Raw genomic sequence first — 17,860 nt, forward strand, 5'->3', positions numbered from 1 at the left:
TCATTTCCTATTATTTTAGGACGTCCGTTTCTTGCAACTTCTAATGCATTGATTAATTGTAGGAATGGACTGATGAAGCTATTTTTTGGAAACATGACATTGGAGATGAATATTTTCAACATTTGAAAGCAACCTAGAGATGATAATGATTTACAGGAAGTGGACTTTATTGAAAAATTAGTTCATGATCAATTTCAAACCACTTCTAGTGAAACTGAGATTGATGAATCTTACGATTTACAAATGGTTTATTTTCAGGAAGAATCAAAGGCAAATAGTTGGAGACCAAAAATTGAGGAATTGCCACTATGATTAATTGAGTCCATACCTTCAAGTGTTCAACCACCAAAACCTGATTTGAAGTCGTTACCATTCAATCTCAAATACTTATTTTTGGGAGAAAATGAAACTTTTCTAGTAATAATCTCTTCCAAACTTAATGCACATCAAGAAGGTAAGTTATTACAAACTCTGAAAATGCACAAAAATGCATTAGGATGTACCATAGCTGACATAAAAGGAATTAATCCTTTGATTTGCACACACAGGATTTATTTGGAGGAAAATGCTAAACCCTCTGAAGAAATGCAACGAAGGCTTAATCATAATATGAAAGTAGTGAAAAATGAAGTCATTAAGCTTCTAGATAATGGAATCATTTATTCTATTTCTGACAGCAAATGGGTAAGTCCTACCCAAGTTGTACCCAAGAAGTCTGGAGTCACTGTGATAACAAATGAGAAAAATGAGTTAATTCCAACTAGGACTATTACTGATTGGTGCATGTGCATTGACTATAGGAAATTTAATTCAATGATAAGAAAAGGTCATTTTCTTTTACCTTTCATGGATCAAATCCTAGAAAGAGTTGTAAGTTATGAATTTTATTGTTTCCTAGATGACTATTTAGGTTACAACCAAATTGAAATTGCATTGGAAGATCAAGAGAAGACTACTTTCACATGTCCATTTGGTACTTTTGCATATCGAAGGATGCCTTTTTGATTATGTAATGCACCAGCCACGTTTCAAAAATGCATGCTCAGTATATTTAGTGATATGGTTGAACGTTTTCTTGAAATTTTTATGGATGATTTTTCTGTTTTTGGCGATTCATTTGATGATTGTTTGACTAACTTAGAAAAGGTTTTGAGCAGGTGTGAAGAGAAGAATCTTGTACTGAATTGAGAAAAATATCACTTTATGGTAACAAACGACATTATACTTGGTCACATTGTTTCATTAAAAGGAATTGAGGTTGACAAATCTAAAATCGAGTTAATTGCTAACTTGTCAACACCAAAATCTATTAAAGATGTTAGATTATTCTTAGGACATGTTGGTTTTTATAGAAGATTCATCAAAGATTTTAGTGTAATATCTAAGCCCTTAAGTAACCTTCTAACAAAGGATAATATTTTTTAATAGACTGAACATTGTGGAGAAGCCTTTGTTAAACTTAAAAACTTGCTTACTTCTGCTCCTGTCATTCAATCTCCTGATTGGTCATTACCTTTTGAAATAATGTGTGACGCTAGGGATTATGTCGTGGGTGCTGTCTTAGGACAAAGAAAAGATAAGAAACCTTATGTGATTTACTATGAAAGTAAAACTTTAAATAGTGCTCAAATGAATTGCACCACCACTAAAATGAATTACTTGCAGTAGTATTTGCATGTGAAAAATTCAGGCCTTATTTTGTTGGCTCACATGTTGTTGTTTTTAGTTATCATGTAGCATTGAAATATCTTCTTTCTAAGAAAGATTTTAAGGCTAGATTGGTGCGGTGGATTTTGTTACTTCAAGAATTTGATATCACAATCAAAGACAAGAAAGGCACCGAAAATGTTGTCCCAAATCATTTGTCAAGATTGACAACAGATTCAAAATCTGACATCACACCAATTGATGACTACTTTCCTTATGAATCTTTACTTTCCATCTCTATAATGCCTTGGTTTGCTAATATTGTTAATTTTCTTGTTTCAGGACAATTGTCAGCTCACTAGAGTAACCAAGACAAAAGAAAGTTTTTGAACGAAGTGAAGAACTTTTATCGGGATGACCCTTACTTATTCAAATATTGTCCTGATCAAATATTTCGAAGATGCATTTCGGACAATGAGGTAAATAGTGTCATTAAACTTTGTCATTCTGATGCATGTGAGAGTCATTTCTCGTCAAAAAAGACGACTGCAAAAAACTTACAATATAGATTCTATTGGCCCACTATGTTCAAAGACACACATGTGTTCTGCAAAGCTTGTGAAAATTATCAAAAGTCAGGATTTATTTCAAAACATAAGGAATATTTAGATAATCTTCTATTGACTTTTGGGACATATCCTAGTGGCAATGTGCATTGTGCATTTCATAATTTATGACCCCATTTTCATAAAGAACATGCTCGATATAGTCTTGGGAATCTGACTAAAAAAGACCATGTTTGCCAGTTTTTAAAAAAACTGGATGGAAAGCCTATCCCTGACCCATAGAGGGCGTTTAAGCCGTTCTTAGACGTAAAACCAAGGGAATATGTGAGCCACAATCACAACTACCTGTACATACACATGTTTTTTCAAAATAAATAAATAAATAAATAGAGAGAGAGAGAGTGTGTGTGTGAGAGACTCCAGCTCGCCTATATATAGGTGATATGATTGCATTCTTAATTTCTCATCTATAAAACCTTCTCTTCCTTACCTTCATTTCTACTCAACCCATACATTCAATATATATATAAAAGTGTGTAGAAATGGCAGGTTCCTCAAGTCATCACATAAGAAATATTTGTGTTTTTGGTGGATTCAGTCCTGGGAAAGAAAAGGAGTTTTTAGAATCAACAAATCATCTTGGTCATGTACTAGTTGAGATAAAGATTCATTTCGTATGGGGGAGGCAGCCTTGGGGTAATGGGGGGTGTGTCAATAGCTATATTTTTAGGAGGTAGTCAAGTTTTGGGGGTCGTCACCAAAGCTTTAGCAAAAAGGGACATCATTGGAAAAAAATTGGAGAGGAACTACAGATCTCCACAATGTCTGATCGAATGAATGCGATGTTTAACCATGCTGATGCCTTTATTGCTTTACCAGGTGGTCTGGGAACATTAGAAGAGATCTTTTATATTTCCTATTGGGCCCAACTGTACATTCACCATAAGCCTATATGTTTGTTAAATGTTAATGGTTTTTATGATAATTTGTTGTCTTTTCTTGATCAAGTTGTGGAACAGGAATTTCTAACATCTTTAGCACGACAAATCATAATCTCTGCTGCTACTGCTGAACAATTGATTGACCAACTACAATCTTTCATCCATGTATTTGATCCCTTCATGAGTCGCATAAATTGGTCAATTATGAAAAGCCGTAAAAAGCTTAGATTGGATTTGAGCCTTCATTTATGAAACCTTGTGTCATTTGGTTTTATTAATAACATTTTATTTTGTTTTGTTATTTCTTATATTTGTTTAAGTGTTTCAGGTTTGTCAGTGTTCGTTGTTTCAGGTGATGTCTTCTATACTCTATCTTTCTACCTTAGGACATTGAGGACAATGTCTCGTTTTGGTTGGGGGGAAAGGGTAGTAGTTGACAAAAAAAAACTAACTTACTAACTGTTTTTGCTATTATTAAAACCATTTGACAAAACTGTTATTAAGATGGCAGAGTAAGGAGGAATTTTATTGACTCTTGAGACGCATCTTAGTAAATATTCTTATCAAGGTCTATCAGAATACTTTTTGAAATATTCAGGTTTACAAACTCTCGCATTGTTATCACTTGATTCTCTTCATATACTCATTTAACAAGTATTCTTAAACCTTCATTTTCACACACACACTTTAACATATGATTGTGGGTTGCACATTAGATTATTATATTATTTATGTTCTTTTGTTAAAGGTAACAACCAAGAGAAAGGGATAATATAGAATTTGCAAAAAAAAAAAAAAACAAATTGATAATATTAATGATAATAAAAACATAGATAAGTTTGGTTTCGTAGCCTCCCTAACCTAAGCAATTAAGCACGAAGGGGTGTTTTAACACCTAATACCCTAAAGTCAACTGATTTGGGAGTTATTGGCCCAAAACTTGTTATATGAGTTAAGGAGAAAAGCTTAAGAAAATCAAACATTGTGTCTCAACACCTAATGCCTTAAGACCAACTGGTTTGGGAGTCATTAGCCGAAAGCTCGTTACATGGGTTAAAGATGCATTGTGTTTTAAGTTATATGTATATATATTAAAAAAAAAAGAGAAAAAAAAAGATAATAATCCAAACCCAATGAAGTTAACCTTAAACATTAGAACATAGTATTATTTTCTTCCAATAAAAGCCCATCATCTATGTTTTCATACATTGAGCACATAAAAAAGGAAGGTTTATTAATATTTTGTTTAAGAGGTATTGAGCAGATATATAAATTTAATGAGAGTTTGTTTATATGGATAGATTAATGGAAGTTGAATGATGAATGTCTTGCTTTGTGGAACTTGCAAATTGTTTTTATATTTTAACGCTTTGATTACTAGGGACTAGTAATAAGCTGGTTGGGGGGTGTGATTAGTACTTAAAAGTGCATTTTATCAAGGTTTTATATCATCATTTTGCATTTGAAGTATCAATAACTCCTTAACTAGAGCATGTTTTATAATAACATGTCTAATAATATAAGATACCTTTAATTTATGGTAAATACTTATCTTAAATGCAGGCCTATCACATAAATCAAAGGATTGATTGATGAGTTCAACTACTGAAATTGAGAAGACAAATAGAGGGTTAAGCTTAGAAAAGTGATGATGGTTTAGTCCAAACTAGAACACTGTTCAGTTATTGGGTCATATCTAGAGCTATAGATCTTGGATTTCAATTTGGTTTATATGGCTAGAAAGCTAAGACATAGGCCTAAAACATTCATGGGGAGTCCAAGACTCAATTCTGCTGTCTGGAAATCCAAATCTTAGCAACAACGGAGAAGTCGGAATCTGTCCTGCAGCCCAGACATTGTTCAGTGTTCAGCCCATATGTTGAGTTTTAGAAGTCCAAATGCACCAATTTGTTTTTTGTTGGAAAGCTGAGATAATTTCCTAGAACTTTCATGAGGACAATCTGTTCAAATTCTGACGTTAGCAATGACGTGTTGTTCAGAAAAGAAGATAAGAATTGTCACCAAGTCAAGATGTGGCCACCCACTCAACAATTAGTCATCAAATCAATACTTCTAAATTTTGGCCTATAAAAGGAGGTATTTGCCTTGCATTTAGGCATTTTGGTTTTCAGATCAAGATCATGTTCTTGCTCTCTCTTTATATTTTTGTAATGCTTAAGTTTTGTTTATATTAATCTCATATTTATGCTTTTCATTTCCTTTCCTTTACTTAGTTAACTTATATCTTTTTTATGTTCTTATCTTGTTTATTTATGTTTCTCTCTTTCATTATGTTTATCTAAGTTTATTATGTTAAGGTGAAAATGGTACACTAATGGTGTAAGAATAAGTATAGTTGTTTCTCTCAACATGGACTTTAATGTTTGATACTAACATGTTTTGTATTTGTTATCTTGTTCACTTTTAATACTTTGCTTGTTAAATGTTAATCTAGATTTATGTTGTATAACCCTTGGTAAAAAAAATACTTGGCACTTTCATAGCCCAACCGTATGGGATAACCGACACCTATGCTATGAAAGGAATTTGATTTGTTGTTAACATAAGTTATAATCATGAATACCTGACAACATTTACAAGTATTAGCATTATTCGAACAAGATAACTAATGTAATCATGTTAACAATTTATAATCCGATTGGAACCTCTTTTGTGTGTGGTTTCCAGTTGAGTAATAAAAAGAGTTTATACTATACTTGTTTGAAATACCATTAGTTGATCCTCTAACTTTGACAATTATTTTATCTTTGTTTAATCCTTATATCAATATCACATCTCAAAGCTTTCTTCAAATCCTTTTCTGTTATTATCTATTTTTTTATTTGTAGTTTATACAGTTAACCTCCCTGTGATTCGACCCCGGTCTTGCCGGGTTATTTATTACTTCGACACTCCTACACTTGGGAGAAGACATCAACTCTTCAGTCGTGTCAGTCGATGCTAGCCCAACACCTTTACGCCGATCTCGGCCCAACCCCTGTTTTAGGTCGATGTTGGCCCAATTCTTTTGGGCCGACCTTGGCCCAATTTCTTTTAAGCCGATTTCGGCCCAGCCAGGATGGGCTCATCCCATCCTCTTATATATTTATAATATAATAATATTATATATTTAATAAAAATACAAAACAATTCCAAAAAAAATAAAAAATCCTTTCAAAAAAAGTTGTGATTTTCTCGTAGATTTTTCTACCAATTTTGATTAATATTGTTTTGTATTTTTATATTGTAAAAATACAAATCCGGTATTAAAATACCCGGTTTTCTTCAAAATTTTGCAAATATATATATATATATATATATATATATATATATAAATATTTTGTTTTCATGCATACGGCTAAGGCTCTAAAAACTATAAGAAAAATTCTTATTGTATTTACATCAAAAAATATATATGTATCAACATGCATTTTGAGCTTTAATAATCGGTTTATTAAAGTCACGAGAACTCGGTCCATATTTCAAAAATACCAAAAAAATACTTTGTTTTCTTTTAGTATCTAGGATTATGGACTTATATGTAAGACGTATTCCTGATATTAAAAAGGTAGTTCTTTTATATATAAACGTTAGAACGATTAGGTTTTACCCGATAAGATAAAAATCTCCTTACCGAGGAGGATTTTTCTTAAACTTTAGACAGATCAACAATTAGAAAACACGACAATACCTTAGTTTTTATCAGACAATTAAATAATGTACCTTACCTTAGGTAGGACATATTAGGGTGATAATACATTTTCTTCACACAACCAGTCCCTGTGCCCGATCTTTGAGACCAGTTATGGTTTCTAGTAACCAAAAACTAGGTGGTGACTCCCATTCCCTCTTTCCACTAATAAAAAAACAAGAAATTCTTGTCTACCACATTTCCCAATTTTTAGATATATGAGAGTAGATGCATTTGTCGTGACGCCACACACGTGCGACATAATGACGACTCCACTGGAGACCTTATAGACTTAACTTTGTTTTTGTCTGATTATTGTGTTTTATTGTTGGGTTTGTGTGTATTTGTTAATATGCATTTCCTTTATTTATTTGCTTATATACTTTAAATTCAGTATATATTTGTTCATGCATTGTATAAAATTGCCTCATGCATCATATGTCTTAATGTTTCAAGCACACACAAGCTTATAAGTTAGGTGGGGGATTAGTTATCTGCCTTATGACTATTGATCAAGGTTCAGATTCATGAAATACCCAACTCATATTTGAGTATTTGCTTGATAATGGTGGGCATACATGTTTTAACCATTCCTCGTAACGCCCTCATACTATCTTTACGAAGATCGTCACTATGCAAATATAAGACCCTTTTGAGACTAGGTAGAGATTCATGAAATACCCAACTCATATTTGAGTATTTGCTTGATAATGGTGGGCATACATGTTTTAACCATTCCTCGCAACGCCCTCATACTATCTTTACGAAGATCGTCACTATGCAAATATAAGACCCTTTTGAGACTAGGTAGAGATTCATGAAATACCCAACTCATATTTGAGTATTTGCTTGATAATGGTGGGCATACATGTTTTAACCATTCCTCGCAACGCCCTCATACTATCTTTACGAAGATCGTCACTATGCAAATATAAGACCCTTTTGAGACTAGGTAGAAAGCCTACCCATCATGTAATGGCCTAGAACCTTTCCTTAGAGTATGGGCTCCCTAAATAGTCATCTTGCATGGGTTCTCACCATCCATACCCAATGTGCATGTACATATATTTGTATCCATGCACATACATCCATCCATTATAAATAGCATACATACATGTATCAGGTTGAAATATAGGTCCCCAAAGAGTCTACAACACCCGACTTCGAGTGAGAAACATGGAAGATAAAGAGCATGCTCACCGTGACGCCTATTTTCGAGAAGATTTGGAGTCTGTGAAGGCAAGTATGGCTTGCCTCACTAGCTTACTCAAGCAAACACTTAGAAATGTCTCTGATGAAGGTCCTTTTAACCGACTCGTCATCTTTAATCAGACTTCGACAGCAGCTCAGCCTGAAGAAAGAATGACTAAACATGGTCAAGAGCCACAATACAATCTGACATTTGTGTAGTCAGCGACACCAGTATCGGGCCCAACGGCCATGAATGCATTTGCCAACGAGTCCCACAAGGTCAAGTCATCTGATAGCATTGATCAAAATAAGATGGTGGCGCTGGAAGCCAGAATCAGAGTCATTAAAGGGGTAGACTTATATGACCTAGTACGAGCAATAGAGATGTGTCTGGTTCCAAATATGGTTATCTCGAAGAAGTTTCGTGTTCTTGAATTCATCAAATATAGTGGAACACAATGCTCCATGACTCACATAAAGTCCTACTGTAATAAAATGGAAAAAGTAGTACATAATGAAAAACTACTGATGCACTTTTTTCAGGATAGCTTAAGTGGGACAACATTGAGCCGATACATGATATTGGACAACACAAAGATCTAGAGATGGAAAGATCTGGTGATGCTTTTGTCAAGTAGTACAAATACAACATGGATGTTGCTCCCGACATAACCAACTTGTCCAATCTGGAGAAAAGGGACAAAAAAAGCATAAGGTGATACGCTCAAAGATGACAGGAATCAACTGCTCAAGTGCATCCCCCACTTTTGGACAAAGAGATGGTCACTCTATTTGCCGACACGCTTAAGGTGCCATACTACGAGCATGTGACAGGTAGTTCGGTCTAGCAATTTACTGACGTTGTGGTAGTGTGTGAGTGCATAGAGCAAGGTGTCAAGAGTGGTATAATTTCTACACCCACTGAGAAAAACTCAAAGGGAAGGAGGTCAACCATGTTGGAGATGGCTATATAGGTAGTAAAAACCCATTCCAAAACTACCGCACTCCATCCCAAGTTGCCAATATCAATCTCAACTCTCCATCTCCTACCAAAAAACCTGAGCCCCAAAACTTTTAAGCCAAAAGCCAAATTGGAAATTTTCCAAAGAAGAATTATCAAAGGATCCAAAAATAACAATCTCTATTACTGCTACCCCTAAATGATATGTATCAGGAGCTGTTAAGCATCGAACATCTAGCTCCCGAACCTCTAGCACATCTGCAGCCACCTTACCCCAACTGGTACAAGCCAGAGCTTACCTGTGAATACTAAACTGGTGTTGCTGGGCATAACATCCATACTTGAACGCCTTCAAGGGAAAGCTTCTGCAATTAATCAAGGCAGAGTGGATGGAAGACAATCCTAATATGAACACGAACCCTCTACCTAATCATGCTTTAGGCAATGGATCAGTTTAGTCCCTACTCTTCTTAACCTTTATTATCTCTTTCTTCTTATTTCACTCTCGAAACTTTTTCTTTTTCTTTTTATTATTATCATCATGATAAAAATTAAATTATATTGAAAAATTAATTTTTGAAAACACAGAGAAAAATTATGGGGTAACAATCGGGTTACAACATTTACCATAGCTTGTAACATGTACGTGGAAAATTCCTTTCACACACACACACACATATATAGTTCTTAAAAGGCTAATTTTGATATAAAACAGACACGCAATATACTATTTGATTCTTTATCCTTTCTAAAACTCTTGTTTGATAGTATTATAAAATTGTATATTGAACTTCATTTAATAGTTTAAATTTTTTATTTGATATGATATTAAAATACTTAAGAGCATGTTTAACATTGTGGTAGTGATTGCTTTTCAAAGTACTTTTTATTCGGAAATTCATCAAAATAATACATTTCTTTATTATTTTTAAAATTTATTTTTAACATCAGCACACCTAAATAATCCAAAAACACAAAAACAAAAACTTGAGAAAAAAAAAATTCTTGGCAAACAACATTAATGATGAATTTTAAAAACTATTAGGTAATTGTTTTATATCTTTTTTTAATACATGAATTTATTCAAGTTTTAAGTTTAAAAAGCTTTTAATTAAATGATGTATTAAAAAAAGATATAAAACAATTACCTAATAATTTTTAAAATTCATCATTAATGTTGTTTCTTTATTATTTTTAAAATTTATTTTTAACATCAACACACTTAAATGATCAAAAAACACAAAAACAAAAACTTGAGCAAAAAAATAAAAAAATTCTTGGCAAACAATATTAATGATGAATTTATTCAAGTTTTAAGTTTAAAAAGCTTTTAATTAAATGATGTATTAAAAAAAGATATAAAACAATTACCTAATAATTTTTAAAATTCATCATTAATGTTGTTTCTTTATTATTTTTAAAATTTATTTTTAACATCAACACACTTAAATGATCAAAAAACACAAAAACAAAAACTTGAGCAAAAAAATAAAAAAAATTCTTGGCAAACAATATTAATGATGAATTTATTCAAGTTTTAAGTTTAAAAAGCTTTTAATTAAATGATGTATTAAAAAAAGATATAAAACAATTATCTAATAGTTTCAACTTTTTGGAATTGAGAAAGTACATGATATTATATATAATGATCCTTTGCTGAAATTCAAAGGACTTTAAAGAGGAGCTTTAAGGAATAAAGAAACAAATAGAGGCCTAAGTAAAACTAGTTAAAAACCAACAAGATGCGTGGTGATGTGTCAAGCGTGCATCCCTTGTGATGCCATATCCTAATATACGCTACCACGGACGTTAAAGGACCGCGATATGCTAATTTCTTTTACCTCTACTTGGATTTATATTTACTCATAATTTAAGTGTACTTAAAAAGGATAGTTTAGTTCCATCCTTTTTCTAATTTTATTTATGACCTCATGTATAATATGCATAGTTTTAAAATCCAGTCGGACCCGGCGAGTTGACTCGGGATCCAGCCAACCCGGGGCTGGAACCGGGCCGAGTTGAAGAAAAAACAGGGGAAGGAAAAACCCGGTGTGACCCGGTGGGTTGACCTAGCAAGACTCGGTCAAAAACCAGATTGCAATATGTTGACTTTTGTTTTTTTTTAACTAAAACGACGTCATTTTGATTTTTTTTTAAATTGACTCGGTCAAAACCCGATGATCGGGTCAAAACCTGGAACTAGGATCTTGGACCGGACCGGGTCTAAAAACTGAATTCAGAATGAGCTTTTTATATATATATATATATATATATATATATATATATATATATATATATATATAGACAATGTGAATGGTGAGAATCGAATAGGGAATTTTTGGATCTAACCTCTCGAATATATTCAAAGAGGAGTTAATTGCACGTTTTACTCTTTTTTTTTTTTAAGCTTGTGCCCTTCCATCCATTTTGTTAATTGAGAGGTCACGTGTCAATTATCTATACGTTTAGCCAATAAAAATAGGTTAGGAACATGTTCTTCACCTATACTTTTTATTATTTTTTTATTATTTTATTTTTATAAACTCTATCATAGTGCTATGTATTTCGTTAAGGTTCCTTCCCTTTTGTTGAATCACGCGATGCTTGTAAAAGATAATATGATCATTACTTAGAAAAATAAAACTACATATATAAAAACTAAAAAAAAAATAAAATTTAAATTGTAAAATCCAAACCAATGGAAATTTATTATCAGAACTAAAATTAATTAATTTTTTAAATTTTTTTGGTATAAGTAGTTTTATTTCTCAAGAAATGATCTTATCAATCAATATACAATTCACCACTTAAAAACTATATTGTAAATTAATAAATACAAACAAGTTTAAATTTTAATCTTTTAAATTTTAATCTTTTTTTGTCTCTGTCACACGTGACCTATGTGTGGAGGCATGTAATAATATAAAGAACAAAAATAAAATTTAATTAAAAATATATGACAATAATTTATTAAATTTTTTATTTTTAATATTAATACATTAAAATCATAAAACAATATTTAAAAAAACAGGTAACAAATAATCCAAAGCCCGCCTACCCATGTAAAAATGCAGAGAACTTTCGGTCACGCGTATTAAACACGCGTGAGAACCATTCTCTGGTTCCCTGTGAAAACAAATTATCATAATTAATAAAAACTGAAAAAAGGAGAGTAAAGTAAAAAAGAAAAAGAAAAAGTTAACACCTCGCCCGCTCCCCCACCTTACCTCTTTGTCCACAATTTTTATTTATTTTTTTTCCCTAACACTTTGGTTTTGGAATTTGGATCATCAATTCAATTCAATTCAATTCAAACCAACACCGAAAGAAAAGATGATAGAGTGACAGAGGCTGTCTATCTACCTATCTAACCCTTTTCTTCTATTTTTCGGTTAAATAAATATTTTCTTGTTATCTTTCTGTGGATCCATCTCCATTTCCCCGCTCGGCTCCATTCTTTTATCGATTTGTCTGTGTGTTTTCTTGATTTTTAAATTAGGGTTCCGGTTTCTTTAGATGGAGCCTCGTGTTGGTAATAAGTTCAGGCTGGGTCGGAAGATCGGCAGCGGTTCCTTTGGAGAGATCTATCTAGGTTTTCTTTTGATTAATGTTTTTTCTGAAATTAATTGATTAGCTCTATTTAGTTTTATTATTATTTCTCATTTTTTTTTGGATTGATTGAATTAGGTACTAATATCCAGACTAATGAAGAAGTCGCCATTAAGCTCGTAAGTTTCCTTGTAATTGATTTCCCATTCGATTTTATTTGTTGTTGTTGTTGTTGTTGTTGTTGTTGTTATTATTATTATTTTGTTTGATTAAGTTAATAGATGTTTCCTAATTTTACTTTTGACTGAGAGTGGTAATGTTGTCAGTAAATTTTAGCTATAAAGGAGGAATCTACTGAGTCTGAGTGAATTTCAAATTAATGTTGGCACTTGACTTGTTTTTTGAATTAAGAAAATCACATACCATGATTTGATTCAATTTTTAGCATATGCTGCAGTTCCTTTTCTTTTCTTTTTCTTTTTATGCATTCCCACAATATATGGCGTGTGAACTAATTATGCTTCCCGAGTATGAATTTCTTCTTACGACTGATGTTTTGATGTGAGGAGTTTATTCGAGTGTGATGTTGATCAAGTTTATAATGTCATGAGTTGGTTTCATGCTGTCGAGTGTGATGTTGATCAAGTTTATAATGTCATGAGTTGGTTTCATGCTGTTGATCGACCGATGTCATTGACTTTTCAATATATTTACCAGCTTGATTTGTTTCAATGATTTGTGGTGTTCTGTGTTTTTTAATATTCTTTGTGGGTTTGAAACTAAATGATTGTATTTTTAGCTGTGCATGATCCTTGTGTTATCTCTTAATGTTCAGGAGAACATCAAGACAAAACATCCTCAGTTGCTATATGAATCCAAGTTATACAGAATCCTGCAGGGAGGGAGTAATGCTGTTTCTTGAAATCTTTTTCTTGATTTGTTTTTCTGTTTATTTTTCAAATATTTGTTCTTTTATGAGCGTTCTTTTTACAAAACTCTTCTGATCATTTTCTATCTTGGCAGCTGGGATTCCAAATGTGAGGTGGTTTGGAGTTGAGGGAGACTATAATGTCCTAGTGATGGATTTGCTTGGACCTAGTCTTGAAGACCTCTTTAACTTCTGCAGTAGGAAACTCTCTTTGAAGTCAGTCCTTATGCTTGCTGATCAGATGGTGAGTTTCATCAACTTTCCCATTCAGTGTTAGTATTGATCTTTCAGAAATATTATCCATTTATGCTGCACCCTTTTCTTCTTTCAAGATCAATCGTGTCGAGTTCGTCCACTCGAAATCATTTCTGCATCGAGATATTAAGCCAGACAACTTTCTCATGGGCTTGGGAAGGCGTGCAAATCAGGTCTTGATATGAAGTATACGTTTAACACACACACACACACACACACACACACACACACACACACGTGTTTATTCTTCCCATCTTTTTGTGGAAATCCATATTAAAACTTTGCTGTCCACTTGCACACAGGTATACATCATCGACTTTGGTCTGGCAAAGAAATACAGAGATAGTTCAACCCATCAACACATTCCTTACAGGTGAGAAGATTGTTTTTGTCTGCACACATGCATATTTGTTTGTGGTTGTGTTATGTCAAATACATTTTGATGCTCAATTAAACTAACTGCATATAGAAATTTGTATCATCTGTCAATATCCTCAATGGTTGTAGTGTGATGCTGCTGTTTTCTTTTTTTGGGTACTTAATTGCATTGATGATTGAGATACAGAATCTTGGTGCCATTGTCTATGTTTACTTTTGATGTGATTGGAGAAGTATTTCATTCAGCTGTCTCATGCTTTACCTTTACTTTTCACTGTTTGTATTTTTGTTGATAATATGCGGTAATGAAGTCATTACTGACATCAATATACTACAGGGAAAATAAAAATTTGACTGGAACTGCTAGATATGCAAGCATGAACACTCACCTGGGCATTGGTATGTGCTTGGTGTCTTTTTTTTTCCACCTGGTTATCTATTTGCCTTCGTGTTATTCCCTATGTGTTTCATAACATTGATTGCTCCATTTTTGACTTGTTGAATTGCATAGAGCAAAGCCGGAGGGATGATCTAGAATCACTTGGTTATGTCCTTATGTACTTCCTGAGAGGAAGGTGATTCTCTCTGCCTGCCTACCCTACCTAGTTGTGCATCATCTGTTGTTAATTTGATTGCTAATAAGTTTTTCCATGTAGCCTTCCGTGGCAGGGACTAAAGGCTGGAACTAAGAAACAGAAGTATGAGAAAATTAGTGAAAAGAAGGTCTCTACTTCAATTGAGGTAAAGTGGTCCTAATTACCTAGGTTGCTTGTTAATTCTGTTGCTTATTCTAAAAATCTAATCATAGATATTGTGTTTTCTCAGGCCCTTTGTCGTGGTTATCCAACTGAATTTGCCTCTTACTTTCATTATTGTCGTTCACTTCGATTCGATGATAAGCCAGATTATGCTTATTTGAAGAGAATATTTCGTGATCTCTTTATTCGTGAGGGTAAGGATATTTTAGTAGCTAAATGCATTCAAGTTTACCTCTATATTATTCTCTGTATTTGATGTCTGTTGGTTCTGATATAATAATAGAATTGACATTTTTTGAACTCCTTATTGTATCTTTTGATCATGTTTACAGGCTTCCAGTTTGATTATGTCTTTGACTGGACAATATTGAAGTATCAGCAATCACAGCTGGCTAATCCTCCAACTCGTGGCATTGTAAGTGTCCATGGAGCAATTTACTTCTGTTGGTCATTGTTGTTGAATAGATTTGAATTTTTCTTGTTTCTGTTAGGGCCCTGGTGTTGGAACTAGTTCTGGCATGCCTCCTATTGTCAGTGCAGATAGACAAACAGGTAGTTTATTTTGTGTTTATTGGTTCTAAATATTCCTTCACGTAATGGTTTTTCATTTCGTAAACTGTCTTTTTTTATAGTGGATGGTCTTTCTCTAAGATTTTTCAATGCTTTCTGCTGCTTGCACCAAGGATGCTATGGATCTCTCTTAGTTACTTTTGTTTAGTCATTCTCCAATTTAATTTTTCTCTCTCTCTCTTCCTCTCACTGTACTGCCCATCTGTCCACCTTGGGTGAATACCAAATGGCTGTCAGTTGATGAAGAATAAGTTCTAAAGAGGAGGTGGATGATTATCCTTTAACATGTGCTTGGGGTTTGTGCATTTTCTTTCTCTTTGTTGCAGGTGGAGAAGAAGGGCGAGCAGTTGGCCAGTCAATGGACTCATCTCGCCACAGACTATCAGGACCAATCTTAAATGCTGGAAGCTATTCAAAGCAGAAGAGTCCAGTTGCTAATGATTATCCAATTACTAAGGACGCTGTGGTAAGTTGCTTGGGTTTTTTCTTCTTTTCCATGACTGAATTGTGCAAGGTTTCACTGATTGTCTTATCATGGTGAAACATTTGTTACAGCCTGATGGATGTTGAACATCAAGTATTCTATTTTTCCTCTATATTTTTTTGCAATTTGTTTTGTTCCACTTGCGTTTGTTAAATCCTATCAATTTTGCCTTGATTTCTGGGATCACTGAGAGTCTGTACTTCTGGCATGGTATTATAAGGCCACAGTTTCTAAGTGCAACTGTGTATTCATCACTGCTAGCTAACCTAACCTGAGTGTTTGTGGTTATGCATAATCTTCTGTTCTTGCAGTTGCTTAAAATCTTGTTTTCCTGTATATGTTGGCAATGTGTTCTGTTAACTTGTATGTGTGTCAAAATCCCCTTTTTTCATGTTGCTTAAAATCTTTTGTAGATTGATGATATCAATTTATTTTCACCGCGCATGCTTTCTATGCCATCAATGATGGCTAATCTCTTATATCATAAAGTCAGATTTAGCATGCAGGTCTATAGCCTGCATTTTTTTTTTATTAGATCTAAACCGCATTATGATTGGCCGTTGCAGTTACCCAGCTCTACTTTTTTGGGGCGATCAAGTGGATCCGCAAGGCGAGCTGCAGGTGTTTCCAGTAGCCGCGATGTATTTGCTGCTGCAAGTGAGTCTGATCCCCAATGGTCTCGCATAACTGATGCAAGCCCAGGAGCAATACACAAAATTTCTAGTGGGCCAAGAAGTCCTCTTGGATCTTCAGACCCCAGGCGCACTTCATCAAGCAGAAATACCACTCACATGAAGACCTATGAAACCACCCTTAAGGGAATTGAGAGTCTGAATTTTGATAGTGATGAGAAGGTTCACTATTAGGTGCTCAGCACTGTGCATTGTTGTAAATCATGAATGTACTGTTGTGCTGTTACACTCAAGTAGGATAGTTTATTCTCATGGAGCTAAAAGAGTTTGAAAGAAGGGGCTCCGAGCCTGGATCACTCAGGATTTCAATTTATCCACTAAACGTGTCAGCAGATTATATGGAAACAGGCCTGGGAAGCTGGATTCAATTACAGCAAACAGTTTGGTCGACAGCTGCTGAGTGTATTCAGTCAGTTGTGGTACACTTTTCCCAAACACCTCCAACAAACACCTGGGCCCGGATTCCTGCTCTCTTGTTAATCTATACATTTTACTATTTTTATTTTTTATTTTTTTGTTGCTTTGTCCCAAATTTGAAACTTGATGGGAGTGAAATCGACCATTGTATTCTCGTTCAGTTCTGAAAAACTAAAAAACTGCTTTAAGCTCAGGTTTGGGGTTCCATTATCTGCCTAGGTTAGCTTGGTCTTGCCAGTTTTTGTTTTGTTTTATTCTTTACTGTAGTCTTAGCAAACTCTTACAAATACTATTAACATGTGTCGGATCTCTTTCCCTCTTTCTTGGAAAAAACAATTTTGATTTCTTGGCTTACATGTAATGGTGACTTTTCTTATTTCTATCTTGTTTGGTCGGGCGTTTAACACCAAGCCATGTTTGATGCTCAAAATAAATTTGTTCATTGGACTTTTCCTTGCTCTGAACACTTGGGAACTGAGAACTGAATTGCGAGAATCAGTATTGTCGCTGTTTTTAACATTCGGGAATGTTCGACCTAATTTCCGTGTCTCTAAAGTCTTGGCGACTGTTTAGAAATGATTTGGTTTCTTTGCTAGGGCGTTTGACATCATGACTGCGATCAAAGAATAAGAAGCCTAGGTGGTGGTGGTTCATGCCTCCTTACTTTTTTCTCCAAGGTCAAATCTTTCTTTTCGAGTCTGGTAAAAAAAAAATCCTTAAAATGGGACCTCAATTTGTCGAACATATTTTATTAATCGTGGAGTAAAGTTTTCAAAATATATCCTTGATAAGAGTGGAATATATACTCTAGTTTTTTTTAGTTTGTAGAAGT

General features: G+C 33.8%; 1 protein-coding gene across 1 annotated transcript; it reads left to right on the forward strand.

Annotated features, from left to right (window-relative positions):
- Positions 1–12,171: 12,171 nt before the first annotated feature.
- LOC18107696 (casein kinase 1-like protein 2) lies at positions 12,172–17,221 on the forward strand. Its single transcript, XM_024590403.2, has 14 exons — positions 12,172–12,589; positions 12,685–12,725; positions 13,382–13,451; positions 13,570–13,718; positions 13,807–13,902; positions 14,032–14,102; positions 14,445–14,506; positions 14,619–14,682; positions 14,764–14,848; positions 14,933–15,059; positions 15,198–15,280; positions 15,357–15,417; positions 15,762–15,901; positions 16,486–17,221. Exons 1-14 carry the CDS (start codon positions 12,514–12,516, stop codon positions 16,783–16,785), a joined length of 1,425 nt encoding a protein of 474 aa, XP_024446171.1. The 5' UTR covers positions 12,172–12,513; the 3' UTR covers positions 16,786–17,221.
- Positions 17,222–17,860: the final 639 nt, after the last annotated feature.

This window comes from Populus trichocarpa, chromosome 18 (assembly GCF_000002775.5).
Source record: "Populus trichocarpa isolate Nisqually-1 chromosome 18, P.trichocarpa_v4.1, whole genome shotgun sequence".
NCBI lineage: Eukaryota > Viridiplantae > Streptophyta > Magnoliopsida > Malpighiales > Salicaceae > Populus > Populus trichocarpa.